General features: G+C 32.4%; 1 protein-coding gene across 2 annotated transcripts in view; it reads left to right on the top strand.

Annotated features, from left to right (window-relative positions):
• The window catches only part of LOC133332863 (uncharacterized), a 48,678-nt gene extending 41,514 nt beyond the window's left edge, over positions 1-7,164 (top strand). Inside the window, exon 12 of one of the 2 annotated variants that reach the window (XM_061541233.1) lies at positions 6,515-7,164. In XM_061541233.1, coding sequence (XP_061397217.1) covers positions 6,515-7,132 — 618 coding nt within the window. In that variant the 3' untranslated portion in view covers positions 7,133-7,164. Of the gene's footprint in view, positions 1-2,854; positions 3,035-6,514 lie in introns of those variants that run through there. The other variant, XM_061541234.1, reaches the window with a different exon arrangement.
• Positions 7,165-18,310: the final 11,146 nt, after the last annotated feature.

Here is an 18,310-nt window from a genome sequence, read left to right as displayed (position 1 = left end):
AGATCGCATATATTTTTAATTGCTATGAAATTTCGCAAAACTCATTCTATTTGTCCCTATACAATTTATGATAATTTCTTTAGATTAGGATATAGCTAACATATGGGAAATTACAAAAATCTTTTAAATTCCTTGAAGCTGAGGTTTGCAAGGTTATAACTCGCGAAATATGAACATATTGCATATAATTTGAATTCAATTCTATAAAATGAAGTGTTCTTGTCAAAATCTTGAAATATTGGTAATAAATAATAAGTTGCGTGGAAGCTGTGATGGTGGTAATGTAAAAAAATGGGTGAAAATGTGTTGAAGCCAACGAGTTTTTTTGTGTTCGTTCCCGATTTGTGGCTAAACTACACAACGCACACACATGTGATCAGTGACTAAGTTGCAGAATACCCCATGGACAATATGGTTCTAATGTATGATTTTTCGATATAATCACTGCATCCACCCAAAATGGATGCTGACATTTTGAAGCCGGATTTTCGGTGTTTTTTGAATTTTTCTTATAATTAGGATGCGCATCCAGACAATAGAATAAACTAATTATAGGATCGTAGAACTCGTGATTCTGCTTCGTTTAGTGTATATCTCATGAATGTGCTCACTGTAGCTTCTTTGCAATTGGGTTCCAAAGACGAAAATTTAGTGCGTAAATTTTTATAAAAAACATATTTTTTAGTCTAAAATTAAGAAAGTCCATTCAAATTCCGTGGAACCCCGCGTGATTTTAGTTTTTTTACGTGCCGGATCTAATGAGCCCATCCATGTTCAATTCCGCCCAAAACTTATTTTGACAAATTCGCGTAAATAATCGCGGTTTTCTTCGAATTAATTTTACATGCATTTATGCTTGTATTGTCAAATTCGCGAATCTGCGTGGAAATAGGTCAAAAATACATCGATACGCGAATAATATGCGTATTTTATCCAAAATTGATTGTGGAGGCACATCCGCGGTTCTTAACCGATCCTTTTAAAATAGGTGTCCTTTTGCGTATTTTCATAGGAGATTACTAAAATCGGATGCGCATAAAAATCGTATGCACGTTGCGTGATTTTTAGCCATTTTTAGGGTTTTTGCATAGTAAAGTGCATCGAGTGGCACACTTTGACCGCTAAATTAAACATTGAAAAATTAATAATTATTGAAAGACATTGATTCGGTTTATACGAAAATCGCATGCGCATCAACTGATTTCAATTAATTCGCGAATTGCAAGCTTTTCAATATTGATCATTTTTATGTATTGTAAATGCAATATATTTAGCCATTAATGACGTCGAAACTCTTATCAGATGAATCTGCCGATATTTAACAATCATCTAAAAGAATTTGCAGAAGAAAGCGTCGTATATTTTAGAAGATTAAGGCAAAACCGTATCCTCTTAACCATACTAAAAAAATCGAAAATTCAAAAAAAAAAATAGTTTTAATTCAAAAATTAATTTATTTTATTTTCCGATATCTTCATGTTTCTATTTGTTTTTCGCGACTATTAAACCGTATTTCAGTGTGATTTGACTAGTATGCAAAGAAAACAATGGTGTTTAAGCATTTGTGAAGAAATTCGCGAATTACAACGAATAGGAATCCATTTAATATATATTTGAAATACAAGATTTAAAACCGCTATAACTTTTGTGCGCAGCATCCGAATTTGTGAACGCGAACAGATTTCGAATCAGCATATTTTTCTTAACCTATGTACCAAAAATCATAAATGTGCTCGCAAAAAAAATTTTCAAAATTTTTTTAATGGAATTTTAAAAGAATTTTGTAATTTCCCATATATATCTTCGTCAGATTACACCTAAATGGTGCTCCAAGGACACAATGTTTGTCTGATTAATATGAAATGTTACATAGCGTACTGAATTATGTTTAGAAGAACGTGAGTCACGTTGGCTATAAATCGTTTCCGAATAATATATAGCTCCCATAGTTATTTTTTCGTCCAATTACATGTTTATAATTCATGTGATTCGACTTTTCTTCTTTCTTTACTGGTGAAACATACCGATATTTTTGTCCATGCCTCACAGGTAGAATGCATTGGGTAGTATTTAAAATTTTTTTTTCGGAATGTAAATATCGGAGATAAATTTTAATAATTGTTAGCCATGTGGAAATTATTTAAAAACCAACCAACCGACCATGATTTCCAAAACTACCTCCATATCTCAACACAGCACACCGATTCTGACAACAGAAATCTAGCTCTGTACTAAATTCGGTTTCATTTATTATTCGGTATTCTTGTAATACTTATTTTCCAAAAAACATCCAAATTTCAAATATAGGTTCACCCAAATCCAATAATATAAAAAATTCCAAAACTATTTACATATCTCAATTCTACACTCCAAATTTTTCCAAAAATTTTGGAATTATTTCAAATTTAGTATTTTTCCTACATATAAATAAAATTTCCAAAAACAACAGTGGCCCTAATTCTAAATTTTAGGATTCCAGTGCTATTGGTTCACCTAAAATTCAAATTGAACCAAATTTAGTACACATTAGTACCAGTTTTCCAAACTATAATGCAGTTGTAATCTTATTTCCGAGTTTGGACTGAGAGTGACTCTCATCCAAATTTCCGGATTCAATCACTTTACTTTTTTATTAGTATAGATAGGTACTGTCATGAATTACTAACAAAGTTTTTTTTTTAATATGTTTTAATCTCCATGCGTAGCATATTAATATGTAAAAAAAACAACAATATTTTATATACATTTATTTAAATATTTATATATAATTATATTTATTGTATAAAGATTATTTGTAAATCCTTTTTCGTTATGATAAAAAAAAAACAATCAAATTCAAATGCTGTTTTCACAGCTCATTTATGTAATACCCGATGAATGGCGGATATATCAACAGAGGCAACATCAACGCTACTACCAGCCTTCTAGCGATCTATAAATTCCAACAATTCCCTCCAATCACCCATTCAGCCATCAATCATATTCTCTAGATATCACCATAGCCTCCTACAAGTCCTGCAATCAACATTAATGAGAACAAATCAAAACCAAATCAAAAACAAACAGACAAACAAATAAAGCGAACATCACTAACTGCCAATCGCAATCTTGACTATATATGTGTATTTCATTGATTTGTATTTGTTACCAAATGCAATGAGTCCTCTATTTCGATACTCCAGCACACATATCTCACATATGTAAACTTTCGTAGTAAATGCTCGACATGTCAGTGCGTTGGGGTGTATATGTGTGTGTGTATGTGTGATAGATACAACTTCCTACTACTATTCAATATCGGTAATTAAAATACTCAAACTATCTACCTACCTTGTAAACCCTGTATTTTGTGTTTCCAATGTGACTACTATTGTTATAATGCACATCATTTCAATTGTTCTAATGTATCCTTCTGTCCTATTTAAAAACAAAAACCAAACACCAACACTCTCCACATACTAACCATCTAATTTATAATTGAAAGTTAGACACCAAGATCAATTATAAGGTCACCTAGCTAGCGAAAGTCAGCTGTTTTTTTATCAAGTCTAATGTCAAAAATTAGGACTTTATTTGCATTTTCATAATTGAGGTCAATTCTCAAAAAACAGCAAATTTGAGAGGCAGCTGATATCCAGCTTGTCTTCGTGTATGACCTTATCAATAGGCCATGTTAGACACTAAACACCAAAGTCTATTAATAAGATCATCCAGGGAGAACTTCCATTATTAAAACGTAAAAGTCCGGATTTTTGACATTAGACTTGAGAAAAAACAGCTGATTTTCGCTACCTGGGTGACCTTATAATATATCTTGCTAAACACTGTCCCTGTTCTCAGATTGGGGTGGCGTCCAAGGCCTATTAAAAAAGTCATCCAGGGAGACCAGCCGGATATAAGCTGCCTCTCACGATTGCTGTCAAAATCCATTATTCTGAATTGACCTCCGTTGTGAAAACGTAAACAAAGTAAAATTTTTTTGAATTAGACTTGAGAAAAACAGCTGACTTTCGCTTGCTGGGTGTCCTTATTAATAGATCTTGATGTCGTCGTTTGGTGTCTCTCTTTAATATATTTTACGTTATTAATTTATGTTTATTGTAAACACTCCCTTTTGTATCCACCTATCATTGATCACCTACTCATAAGTCTGTCCTTATAAAAAATGTTTTGTTTTTTGTGTTTTTTTTCTCTCTTTTATTTCCGAAGCAGTCAGCATTTGTTTTATGCTATTTTGTTTTTTTTTTGTGTTTTTTTTTTTTTGTATCTTTACTATTCTACTTTATTTGGTTACTAAATTCTAATTGTTTTAACTGCATCCTGTATCTTTTACTAACAAATAGAAAATAATATTTTGAAATGTCCAAAGAAAAAAAATAAAACATACACGTAAATATAAAAGTCGGGATAAACTTATGATATCAAAAGGTTTAAAATGGAATTGTTGGGGCTACCTTGATATGATACGGATCCACAATCAACTGACAACTCTATATTTTATATTTCTTTTGTATGAAATTGTTGAAAAATGTTATTGTAACATTTTCAACTTGAAAACCTTGAACCAATCGCGACCGATAAAATCTGAAAGTCTCACGATGGTAGAAGAAACGCCTAGCTAAGGGTTTTGTTTAAACCTGGTTTTAAGGGTTTTTTTTTTCGATTTGAGGTTGAACTACTACTTGAAATATTGATTTTCAAAAAATGTTCGATTTTTTACAGTTGTGCCATTTTGAGTATAATGTTGTTGTTTCTTGATTTTATCTCAAAACAATATTGCTGAAGAGTGAAAAGCAATATTTCGAGTAGTTCAAGTTATAAGCAGTATGTATTATTTGAAAATCCACCCCATGTTGAAAAACTTAAACCTGGTTTGAACAAAAACCTTAGCTAGTAATTTGAACTAAAACCTTAGGTTTGAACAAAAACCTCAGGTTTGAACAAAAACCTCAGGTTTGAACAAAAACCTTAGCTAGTAATTGTTCTAAAATGTTAAGCTTTCAAATTTTAGTGGTCCCGATTGGTTCAAGATTTCAGTGCTGCCCGTAAATACAAAAGTCGGGATAAACTATTTAGCTAACTAATTTAGCTAGTAATTGTTCTAAAATGTTAAGCTTTCAAATTTTAGTGGTCCCGATTCGTTCAAGATTTCAGTGCTGCCCGTAAATACAAAAGTCGGGATAAACTACATCAGGATTTTGTAAGTCCTGTCGAAATGTAATCTTACAATAGTACTTAGTAAAACAATTGCGGGATGATTCAAATTAGAAGTAATGTACCTAAAAATATTTACTGAAAGTCATACTTGAACGAACAGGTTCGTTCGTTTACTTTTCCAGTAACATTTACATTTAACAGTAAGAATTTGCAGAGAGTAAATACGACATTCTCGTTCTCAAGAGAGAAAATTGCAAAAAGTAAACAAACAACATCCAGTAAAAAGTTTGTATCGACACAGCTGATTAAAACAACAAAATTTGTCGCAAATAAAAATGCTTGCGTTTTCTTCATGCAATTTTAATGATACAAAATTAATAAAAAAATCACAAAACAATCAATTTGTGTGAGAACAATTTTGTTGTTTGTTTACAAAACATAACAAAACAAAACAGCTGATTAAACTGACAGCTGATGATACATGAAAAATCTTACATGTAAAATTTTCCTCGTAAGTATTTGCATATACTAAAATCTGCTCTCTTAATTCACTCTCTTTTACTGGACTTTTGGGTAGACGAACAACATTTTGTTAAATTTTTAAAATTTATTGTGTAAACGAACGAACCTAATATAATACAAGTTTATTTTTTGCCAAACTTGTAATATTAAAACATTGCAATATTAAAAAAATATTTCATAAAATGCATTATAGTACGTTTCCCTAGAACCGGACTTTGTTAACACAGCGGGTTATAATTGTCAATTATATTACATATTTGTCAAACAAATACTCATAAAGTGCTAATCTATATGACTTTTTATATTTTAATTATTTATTATGATTGTTATCATCCAACGCAAGCTGATTTTATAATTTTTATGTCCGATTTGTTATTTAACAGGAATGGTCCTTTATTATTCAATAAGTGTGTTTGAAGCCTATTTAAAATACGTGTGCAACTCCTAACCTTACTTATTTAATATCTGTTTGCTTTCATCATTTCCATCTACTAATCTATGACATTTTCAGTGTTCATCGTCATTTCACATGCACTTTTATTTGTTCAACATATGTATGTGACAAAATAGCATAAATTCAATAAATGACTGAAACCTGTGATTTCCTAATCATATGAATGCAAAAATAAATAAAAACAACAGTGTTGATATCCGATGTACAAATATATCTGCCCTAATCGAACATTGCCAATGAATGATCTGAGAAATTGTTATTGTTTCCTTTTTCGTAATTAAGAACAAATTTTGTATGAAAATGCTGACTGGTTGAGGATTTCTAGAGAATAATTTACTGATATTCGAACGTTACACAATAATTCAATTGATTTACTTGCAGGAAAATCTAATCCAAAATTCAGCATGGAAAGAATATTCATCGAACACAAACTATGCCTTCGATCCATATGGTGAAACCGAAGAAAAGAACGGCAACGGTACATCGCATAAAGACAAATCTTCCCGTAATCGTCCGTCCAGCAGTCAACAGACCACATTACAAATGTCCCATTCGCCCACCAACAAATCACAAATGTACAATGGCAATGCAGGCAGCAATGGCAACAGTACCCAAGAATATCGCAGCAATGGTCGCTCACATCGTAGCGATCGCGAAAGAAATGGTCACGGCCATAACAATGATCATCAGACCGCATCGGCGTCCTATTCGCGCGGTGGTGGCAGTTCGTATGCCGATCGAGCCTATTCGCTGCCTCGTCAACAACATATGCAACAGCAAGCAAATATGCAACCTTCGGGGTATTATACACAAGATCGACGTGATCGTAGTGGCCATAGAAATGGCGCCCAATATCGTGATCGATCACGTGAAGATCCACGCTTAGTGTCGAATGGTGGTGCCGATACACCTGACTTTTATTTTATGCCATCACAGCGTAAATATTCGGGTGAAGTGGTACGTGTCTATGTAGATTATAACAAGGATCCAAAACATTAAATGTTGTCTGCAAATAGAAGTGGTGCGTTGAGGTAATTTCAATTTGTTAATTGATTAGAACGAGTAAAAGCAGTCATTCAGGCATGAGATCTAAATTGAGGAGATGTCATTAGTTACAACGGTAAACGTTTATTAATTGTTCAAAATTGTTGTACGAATTTTCAAAGCTTTGTTTATATCTGAGCGATAATTTCGTTGTGATGATCTATTTTGATATGTATAGTATTAAAATATATGTCAATAAGATCTTAATAAAGAGATAATCGTGATAACATACGACACAACAATTTTGAGATGATTTTACTTCAGTTTAAATCACATGCCTTAGATTTTTTATAAAAATTAAATAGTTTCAAAGCTAACGTGGAATATAAAATTCACAAATTCCTCATCACTTAAAAATACATTCGAAATATGGTAAAAACGTATATTGGCAACGTTTAATAAATCTATTTTGAATTCACAGTTCTGTAATAACAAATAAAATGATAATACATGAATGTCCTCTCACGGAAGAGATTATGGATTGTTGTCTTAGACATAACTCCGAAATTTCATTATAATTTACATAATGTTGATCAAAGATATTACATTTCTTTCTTAAAGTATAAAGTATATACAGTGTTTTAATAAGCCAACAAAATACCATCATTTACACCATTTGACATTTCCTGTATTAAAAAATATATTAATCACATTCAATCATTGATTTCTTGTCAATATATAGTGATTCGACTACTAAAGATTTAAGCCGGTGCTTAGTTTAAAATTGTGATGGTTTTTTAAAAATCAAAATTTGAAAATAAATCTCAACCTATATATTTCTAAAAAAAAATTGCAATTAACATAAATATGTACATGGAGTTCTGCTATTATATATCCTTGACTAGAACCGTTCTTAGCTTTACGATAGCAGTCATTTTATAAATTACAAATTACCGCTACAGTACCATAACATGAATGCCAAACATTGTAGAACAATTACCATGATAATGGCATCCAATGTAAACATGGCCTAAAGTTACATTTACACCGGACATGTTTCACGAAAATTGTCATAATAAAAATAGCTATACATTTATAGGATTTAAATTTTTTATATAAATTCAAGATTTTGTGAATGAAGAAAAAACGTTGAATTATTTACTATAATATCAATTCAAACAAATGCTCCAACACAAGGAACTATGGCTAATTGCCAAAAATTAGTTCGACACAAGTCGATATATTATCAGCAACGATATTTACATTAAATACAAAATGCTTTTCTTCCTTAAAATTTAATTGAAAATTTTTCACATCTTTGAAATGCAATCACAAAAATTGTATGTATTAGTGTGGACAGGCCTGTTCTAAACCTATTCTAGACGAAAATGTAGTCGAACCAATCGAAATACACGCAAATGAAAACCATTTCTCACAACCTGGGTTTCACTTAGCTTTCGAATCAATTGTACCACCATCCAATTCTTTTAATAATATATATTTTTTAATATGTATTTTAAAGGTGTCGTTTAGGTTTATTTGAAATTTTTTATACTCAAATATTTGATTGTATTTGTGTATTTTGTTTTTATTGTATTTGTAAAATTTAAGTTCAATTTGACAATGATAGAAGATATAATAAGTTTTTTGTTACAGAAACCCAATCTGATTCGAATTCGAGTGACTACAATCCGCTCGAATAGACTTTCGTTTGCCTTAGTGAAACAGGTTATTAAATCGAATTGGATTTTCATTAAATTCAAATCACATTTTTGAGTCCGATATTACAAAATATATCACTTTTCTTCTTCTTGACAACCCGAATAATATCTAAACGATTGATTGTTGCTAATAATAGCCAATATGTAGTTCCATTATAAACGTAGATGAGAAAATGTTAAAATCAAAGAAAATCTTTGACCCATGTTGACATATTGACACAGCGTTTATGTCGGCACATGTCTGACACAACTGTTTTAATATTACTTAATTCTTTGACAATATTTTCAAAATCTAAGCGATTTTTTCATAATGTCGAATGGGAAAACTGCATTTGCATTTTTCATTCGATCGATATTGTGAAATAGGAACTTATTTGCTCTATATAAAATAGACAATTTTCACAAAATATTAGATAAGTCAATTTGTAATTTGTTGTAGTGTGTGTTTTATTGACACATAACAGTGAATTGCATCACCTCAAATCAAATTTAGTCATTGTTAATGTTTAAACGAAGGCGAAAAAAAAATATTATTATAATTATAAATTATGAACGTTTTAGATAATACAATAAATATGTTGAATTGTTATTGTATGCGATGTACTGTCATGTAAATATTTGTTTGTAATTTAGCCTAAATGAGAATGATCAGAAATCAATTATATCCAAAAATACTTATATATACACAGAGAGAGAGGAAATTGTTTGTTGCAGCATGGAGAAGAATTTCGTTCTTCGCTGCTGCATACAATTTCTTTCTGTGTAATCCATAATGTACTCATTGTATTTGTGGAACCACGGCATAGTCACAGATTGCGTATGTTTATTTTGTTTCTATTGTAATTTGTACGTATGTATATTTATCCTTAATTATATGCATAAATAATATAAATCCACATACATATATATGTATAGCAAATATTTAAAATTTAGTTTTTTTGTTTCAATATTTAAAATTTGTCTCGTAATTAGTTTGTTTTATACTATGTAAAAATTAATATTATTAATTTCTAAAAAATAATACAGTTTATTAATGAATAAGTAAATAAAATGTACAAAAAAAAAAAACAAACAACTCGACGAAGAAATTTGTTTTTACTGGTTAGTTCAATGGTATTCAAGGTAAGCTATAGCAACTTATTAATATTGCCAGACTCATATACAAAACGTGTGGTTGTGTATGTGATGTTTTGAAAAATATATTGTAAAATCCATTTGTCCAAAATGCATTGTACAGCATTGGTAAGAAGAAATTTATGATTTGCGAATGAATCAATATTTAGTTTAGGTTTGGGGATGTGCAATCACTAATGTGGCTGCAGCACTCTGAGGCCGTCCGGTCCATTGTTATCATCTATGAAAGAAATTGAGAGATCTGTAGGAGGGATAGAAAAGATAAGAAGCTAACAAGGAAGTATAAGGAGGTAGGTAGGATATAGTTTCGATGGCTATAGAAATTGGACAGAAAACATATTACGTGCTAAGGTTGCACTCTCCCAAACACTTTAGGTTTCTAATGATGCTGTAGATTAAAGCAGGTTCCATAGTTGAAAAGAAGCAGATATAGTTTCGATGGCTATAGAAATTGGACAGAAAACATATTACGTGCTAAGGTTGCACTCTCCCAAACACTTTAGGTTTCTAATGATGCTGTAGATTAAAGCAGGTTCCATAGTTGAAAAGAAACAGTGTGGAAAGTGAGCACCCACTAGTCTGTGCCGTCTGTAGGCCAGGACTGTACAGCGACTCATGAGATACTCAATTTTCACCGTCTCCTCTTCGTCAACACAGAGTCTGCACTAATCAGTAACATCATGGTCCCATTTACTGGTAAAGGCCCTGATATTGCGATGACCAGTAACGACTCCTGTCATTACTCTAATTTCAGATTTCTTCAGGTTCAACAGTGAGTTCGTTCTCTTGGTTGACGGAGTCGGCCAAATAGATCTTGACACAATGCACATAAGTGCGTCGTGCCAGATTTCACTTGCTCGTTCATCGAAGAACGCCTCAAAGTTCCGAAAAATGTGACAGATGGGTGCCTTGATTGAGCCATCGATTGCTAGATATATATACTGATATCCTCGTCTAGCTAATTCGTCTGATGTCATGATGTCACAGTGTCACCCATGATGTCACCTGGATACTAGGCCGATAGTTGTAAGTGTTTCCAAAACTGCTCTACACTCGAGGACGACCTCAGATCTGATTATCCACAAAGACTTTTTATCAATTCCGCTGCCTTCCAAATCGCATAGATTTCCGCTTGGAACGCACTACAGTTGCTATCCTGCTTGTAGGTAAGCTCAAGGCCTAGCCTTTCACAGTAGGCAGTTGCCCCTGTACTTTCATCGTCCATAGGAGGGTTACTAAGGTTCCAGCATGATACAATAATACAAGGTAGGGCAGCTTGAGTTAAATAACAAAAAAGGAACTATGTAGGTGTTGGCTTCTTCTGCCAAATATAAAATAAATATACACAACAAGTGGTTGTGTTTATTTGACATTTTTTCAACACATAACTAATAACGCGAAAAATTAATGAATGGCTATGGTTTCTTCCCAAATTTCAATTAAATTTGAATATATTTTAAATTTATTTGACATAGTATTCAAAACAATACACACACATACACAAAGTATGTATTATGATTTGATGGAACAAGCCACCTTGAGAAAAAATTGCAATCAGTTGTAATAATTATACCATGGATTCCAGTCGTCTTTACGAGGGATAACGATACCCACATCGTCATGCGCTGTCTGACACTTAATTATGAGACCCAGAGGCCTTATGTTCAGCATTGTGTTCAGAGCTGCTTGTGGGGTGTTCTTCGCCGATCCAGTTATTAGAATCGAGGCGGCTCTTTGTACCTTGTCTAGTTTGCTAGATGTCGACTTGTGGAGCAAGCAGTGCCACCAAACAAGAGAACCATAGGAAAAAATGGGCCTTACCACGATGTTATACAGCTAGTGTATAGTCGATGGTATTACCCCCCAACTCTTCCCAATGGAATTCTTGCATGCATATGCCCTCTCTTAATTGGCAATTCAGGATTGTGCCAAGGTATTTTGCCATGTTGATGGTAACCACATATTTGCAGGCTGGGAAATGGGTATCTGTTACGAGATTGAGAGTCTCAGAACCAGAGCCCGTCCACGCTCCATCTTGTTTTTTGATACTCCCGATGGATTTCGGATTCTTGGATAGTAATTTTCGAAACATAGCAGTGTCGTTGACTCCTTCTATCGACTCACAGAAATGTATCCAAGACTTTTAAACAACAAACAAATGACGTACACAATTATTTGTATTGCATTTAATATTAAAAATAAAATGAACAACAAAAGAAATTGGATTTGATATATTCCCCGGGAACATTTAAGCTTCCTGCATCAATACATTGCCCTCTTTCTGGAACTTGCCTAAAACTTTAAAAAATGTTTTGAATAATTTTTCTGTTTGGTCATAAAACAGCTGATCCAATAATGGCAGAGTTTGCTAAATCTTACTGCATAAAATTCTTTCAGTAAACTCCAGTAAGTTTGTTGTTGTTGAACTGTCAAACTTGCTCTCTCACTTGACTCTCTTTTACTGGGTAAACAGATAACATTTAGTAACAATTGTTACCAAATATCGAGTAAACAGACACAACTATTGTTACCAAATATCGAGTAAACAGAGCTATTATAGCCCACCTCTACGTTGTGGACTATAGTGAATGGAATGACAGGGTTTCTTTTCAAAATCGAGTTGGGAATATGATTTAGATATTTATTGATCCACATATCATACCTTTCTTTTTACCAATGATCACATATCAAAATTTATGATTCTGTAAGATAAAAGTGTCTTTAAAACGGTGCAAATCGTAGCCAAACTACACACTTTTAAAATTAAATTAAAAAAAATTAAAAAATTAAGGGATATTTTAAAACGTTTAAAATCGCTAAATACAAAGCATAAACATACAAATTAAACATGGAGAGTATTGGCGGTGGTGTGGTGTGTGTGTGTGTAATACATAATATTGGTTAATACGATTGTGTAGCGATTCAAAGTTTACATAGTTGACTATAATAAAAGAAATGTGTTTATTTTTTACACATAAGCCATTTTAGATAGAATTTTACTAAAATATTTGAATTTCTCTGACCTTTTGACAACTGATATATATATATATATATATATAAATGAAAGCTTTCTAAATCGATTCCAATAGGGTTCCAATTGCGATTTTTTGCGTTTTTCCTGATATTTCAGTTTTTTGTAGGGAACTTCAGAATAAAATGTTTGATATTTGGTTTGATGAAAGAAATAAAAGCAAAGAAACATATTGTTGCTTACAACGTACCCGAAAGTAAAGTTGGCATTAACAACAATATGGACGAAAAATACGTCAAAGTAAAAGAGAAAATTCGGTTATTTTGCATGCATTTGTCAAGATGGACCAAATGTCTTAGGAAGATAGAACTTTTCCGCGAAAAATCGAATACATTCGAATTTTGATTACAAAATAAAAAACATGACTCGTAAACCGCAAATAGGTTATCGAAGGAAAGATTATGAGGAAAAATCTAAATAGTGGAGAAAAAGAAATGGCGGGCTTAAGATTCCCTTAGAATATAAAGTATCAAAAATTTACTTTTTAAGCATTGATTAAAAATAAAAAAGTGACATATGAAAAAAATGTTGCTCAGTATATCAAGTGTTTACTATAATCGTGATCGAATGTATTAAGCATGGTTTTATCTCACTTGGGTACTGGGGTACTATGGGTACTGAATGTTTAACCAAATTTAAGAGAACACAAAACAAAATGGCGTTCTCTTTGTAAATTTTTTACTCGAAAAATTTGTCCGAGTAAAAATCCCAGTGGGAAAAGTGAGAACGTATTACATTGAGAATCGATTTAGTAATATATTATAATCATCACATTATATAATGTATCCGTAAGAATCGAGAAAAGAATATAATTGAACAAAAAGTTAAATATTTAAAGACATTATTCTATATACGTTATATATCCCAATGGTAACGAGATGGTAATTTCAACTGACAAAAAAATGCATACTAATTACCTACTCGTTTCCCAAAGGATACGACAAGGTAATGAAATATTTCATTTTTTCTTGATTTTTAGTTTTGAAGTCCCGTTATCTGTCGGCGCTCTCATGTCGGAGTATAAATTTGTCAGTTTTGTCTGTGTCGTGCATCAATAAAGACGTAATCTTGTTGAAGTCGGTGGAAAGTATTAGCAAAAAGAATAAAAAACTGTTTCGCAAATGAAGTGAACAAAGGAAACAATAAAAATTATGAATTTATTAAATAACATAATTGTAATAATAAAAAATGAAACTGATCTTCAAAAAGTGTAAGTAATAAAATCATAATAAAATATTCTCATTTATTTATTTTTATTATTGCAACAATTTTTTCAGATAACAATGGAAATATTTGTATTGCATGTGTCCAAAAATATCATGTGAATACGTTTAATTTTACATAGTTATATTTGTAATTATAAAATATAATAATAAAACAAATATATTTATTTAAAAGCAATAAATTACTTAATGAAATCGGAAGAATATATTCTTTAACATATTACTAAGGACCTATAAAAGAATAAATTATAACTCATCGATTACATTATGCATTATTTGAATAGTATAGAGGAATATATTATTTTCGTAGGACATGCAGCCTGTTACGGATAATGCATACTGTAATCAATAAATCATAGTGGCTGTGCATTACCCTTTCGTTTACCATCGATTACATTTTCCCATTGGGAATGGTAAACAGGAATGCCAACTTCTGATTGGCTGTTATGTTGATATTAAAGTATTGCTATCTAATTTTGGCATATTTACTAGATTTGCGTTACCATACCTTTCATTGTTTTATTGCACTCTGAGACCGATTCTGAAATGTTCCCCTTTTACTAGCTTTACTATTAAACAAGTACTGGAACAGACCACACAATATAAAAAAATATATATAAGTTGCTATGGCATACCTTGAATAATTGTACCATGAGTTGACTTATCGCTATAATATATTGTACATAACACCATTTCGATTACATCGCAAAATATAACGTCTAGTGTAAAATACTCATATTGGCGAATGAAAACTTCTTGTCCATATTTGCTGCAGATAGTAAGGACTGCCGAATTGTTTCGTGGCAATATTTAACATCACACTTTTCTTCGAAGTCCCTCGCAAACGTCCCTGGGGAAATGTAAGGCTTTTGTATAATTTATCTAATAATTATGAGCTCGGTACACGTATTAGTTTTGGTCTTCGGAACACCTCCTCACTTTAACTCCAATCTTTCCTGGATTTAAAAGATTGTAAATTGTATTTCGTGTAACTGAAGACATTTCGGCAGTGTTCGCAAAAAAACGGTACACTATCGAAGTGTACCGTACCAGGAACACAAACATTAAAAAAATTTTAGCGTTAGTGTTCCGGTACACAAACATTAAAAAATATTTTAGTGTTACTGTTCCGGAGCACAACGAAATTCGTAGTGTACCGCGGTCGGAGCACTAAAAATCGTAGTGTACCGCGGTCGGAACACTAAAAAATCGTAGTGTACCGCGGTCGGAACACTAAAAAATTGTAGCGTACCGCGGTCGGAACACTAAAGATCGTAGTGTTCCATTTGGCGGAACACTTAAAATTATAGTGTTCCATTTGTCGGAAAACAAAATGATGTATTTATCTTTTATTTTTGTATGAATAAAATTTATATTTTTATTGCTTTTCAATATATTTAATAAATGCAATATTTTTTTTTAATTTTTTTTTTGTTTATATTTTTTAAAAAATAGTAATATTATATTAACATAAACAGTTCAACATAATAAATATTTTGTAACTTAAAAAGGGCGTCTAGTGACGGCCAACTCATAACTGAAAATTCCATTGAATTGCATTTTGGGTTATAATCGATTGCGCTGATCGGAATATAAAAAAATCGAAATCATAAAACTATTTTTTTCATATCCGCGTAACTTGTACACTTCTTTTCATGAATAAGCAGGTAATAATTATGTTGATTGTGTGTCAATCACCAAATTTTGAATATTTTTGATAAAATTTCCTAAAAGTATGAATCATAGATGCAGGTATAATTTTTTTTTGAAAAACATTTTCATACTAACATTTTACAAGAAGATCTCCTAATTTTATGGGAAAAATCGTGTTCGTTCTGTAAATTAATGAAAATGTTATCCAAAGCTGTATAATTTTGTCACAAAAACTGGCCAAAATACCTACATTTTGTAATTGCAAATAAAGTTATATTAATTTTTATTTTTTTATACCCTCCACTATAGTATGGAGGGTATATTAATTTTGTCATTCCGTTTGTAACTCATCGAAATATTCATTTCCGACTCTATAAAGTATATATATTCTTGATCAGGGTAAAATTCTAAGACGATCTAGCCATGTCCGTCCGTCTGTTGTAATCACCCTATCTTCTGAAGGAATTGAGATAGGATGCTGAAATTTTGCATAGGGTTGTCTTTTGTCTGCAGGCAGGTCGAGTTCGAAGATGGGATATATCGGTCCACGTTTAGACATAGCTCCCTTATAACAGTACCCCCCAATTTTCGGTATTTTGAGGTTTTTGGGCGCGTTTTTCAACCGAATACGCTGAAATTTGGTACAGTGGGTTCTTATTGGGTACTAAATGTCCCCACAAAAAATTATAAATATAGGTCCACTTTTTCTGGTAGCCCCCATATAACGGTACCTCCTAATTTACAGTATTTTGGGGGTTTTGATCGTATTTTTCTACCGAATTGGCTGTAATTTAGTATTTCGAGTTTTTAATGGGTACCAAATCTGTCCACATAAAATTATAAATATAGGTCATTTTTTTTCGGATATCCCCCATATAAGGGTACCCCCCAATTTTCGGTATTTTGGGGTTCTTGAGCGCGTTTTTCAACCGACTACGCTGAAATTTGGTACATTGGGTTCTTAATAGGTTCCAAATCTCTCCACAAAAAATTATGAATATAGGTCCATTTTTTCGGATAGCCCCCATATAAGGGTACCCCCAATTTTCGGTATTTGGGGGTTCGTGAGCGCATTTTTCAACCGAATTTGCTGCAATTTGGTAATTTGTAGTCGTATATGGTAACAAATCTCTCTACCAAAAATTATTAATATTCGCCCCCTTTTTGGGGTAGTCCCCATATAACCCCCTTTTTATAATAAGATAGTTATTTGTTCCGCGTTTTGAGTTTGGATCTAAGACTCTTTTGTAATCATTTCACCTGCGGAGGATAGAGAGATAAACAATTAGAACGTAAGGTTCGATAATGAACTATAGCTGCATTTAGACCTAGCCCCTGATTGGAAGTTCCAGAATTTGAACTAAGTTTGGAAGAAATAATAAGATGGGCAAAGTTCGGATGAAATCTAAATTTTCTTAAACGGATTTGGTCCAAAGAAACATGGGGTCTAGAACCAATATTTCGATAAGGCACATTTTCACCGTGTTAAAGTGTATACACCCTCATTAGTCTGTATAGGTCCATTTTTGGTATCTTCCCTATATTTTCATTTCTAGTACATGTCAGTATATCAGTATATATGGTGGAGGGTTTCAAAAGTTCGGCCCGGCCGAACTTAACGCTTTTTCACTTGTTATTATTTGATCTCATTTTACCTCAAAAAACAAACAAAACAGACATGTATGGTACACTACCAGTACAGTTCAAGTAAGTGGAACGCTACGATTTGTATTGTTCCGACCAGTGGAACACTACGATTTTTAGTGTTCCGAACAGTGGAACACTAACATTTTTAGTGTTCCGACCAGTGGAACACTAACATTTGTAGTGTTCCGACCAGTGGTACACTAAAAATTTTAGTGTACCGACCAGTGGAACACAACGATTTTTAATGTACCGCAGTCGGTACACTACGTGTTTTTAGTGTACCACTGCCGGTACACTACGATTTTTAGTGTACCGCTGTCGGTACACTACGATTTTTTAGTGTACCGCAGTTGGTACGCTAAGATTTTCGTTGTGCTCCGGAACAGTAACGCTAAAAATATTTTTAGTGTTTGTGTACCGGTACAGTACGTTATTTTAGTGTACCTATCCACCTTGGTACGGTACAGAACACTATGGAACGGTACCATAATGTTTATTTTCGAACGCTGCATTTCGGACAATTCCATTACACTTTTCCCCAACTGGCGGATGTAATATATCAATTGGATTACATCTTAGGAGAACTTTTGCCTGGCATTTTTCAAATTTTCTTTTTCAAGGTATATTGCGTACGCTTACAAATGCTGTCATCAAATGATTCCCAATATAAAGTAAAAGGAGTGGACAGCACAAAAACATAGAAAGTACCGTTAGTTTCATACATTGTGTGCCGTAATAAAAAAGCAATATATGTGTAAGGAGTTATTTGACACTGGTGAAACTG

The sequence above is a fragment of the Musca vetustissima genome, unplaced genomic scaffold (assembly GCF_032173495.1).
Source record: "Musca vetustissima isolate MV318-11 ecotype Yass unplaced genomic scaffold, APGP_CSIRO_Mvet_v1 utg11625, whole genome shotgun sequence".
Classification (NCBI taxonomy): domain Eukaryota; kingdom Metazoa; phylum Arthropoda; class Insecta; order Diptera; family Muscidae; genus Musca; species Musca vetustissima.
Note: the sequence above shows the minus strand (reverse complement) of the source record. Positions and strands in the feature narration are given on the sequence as shown.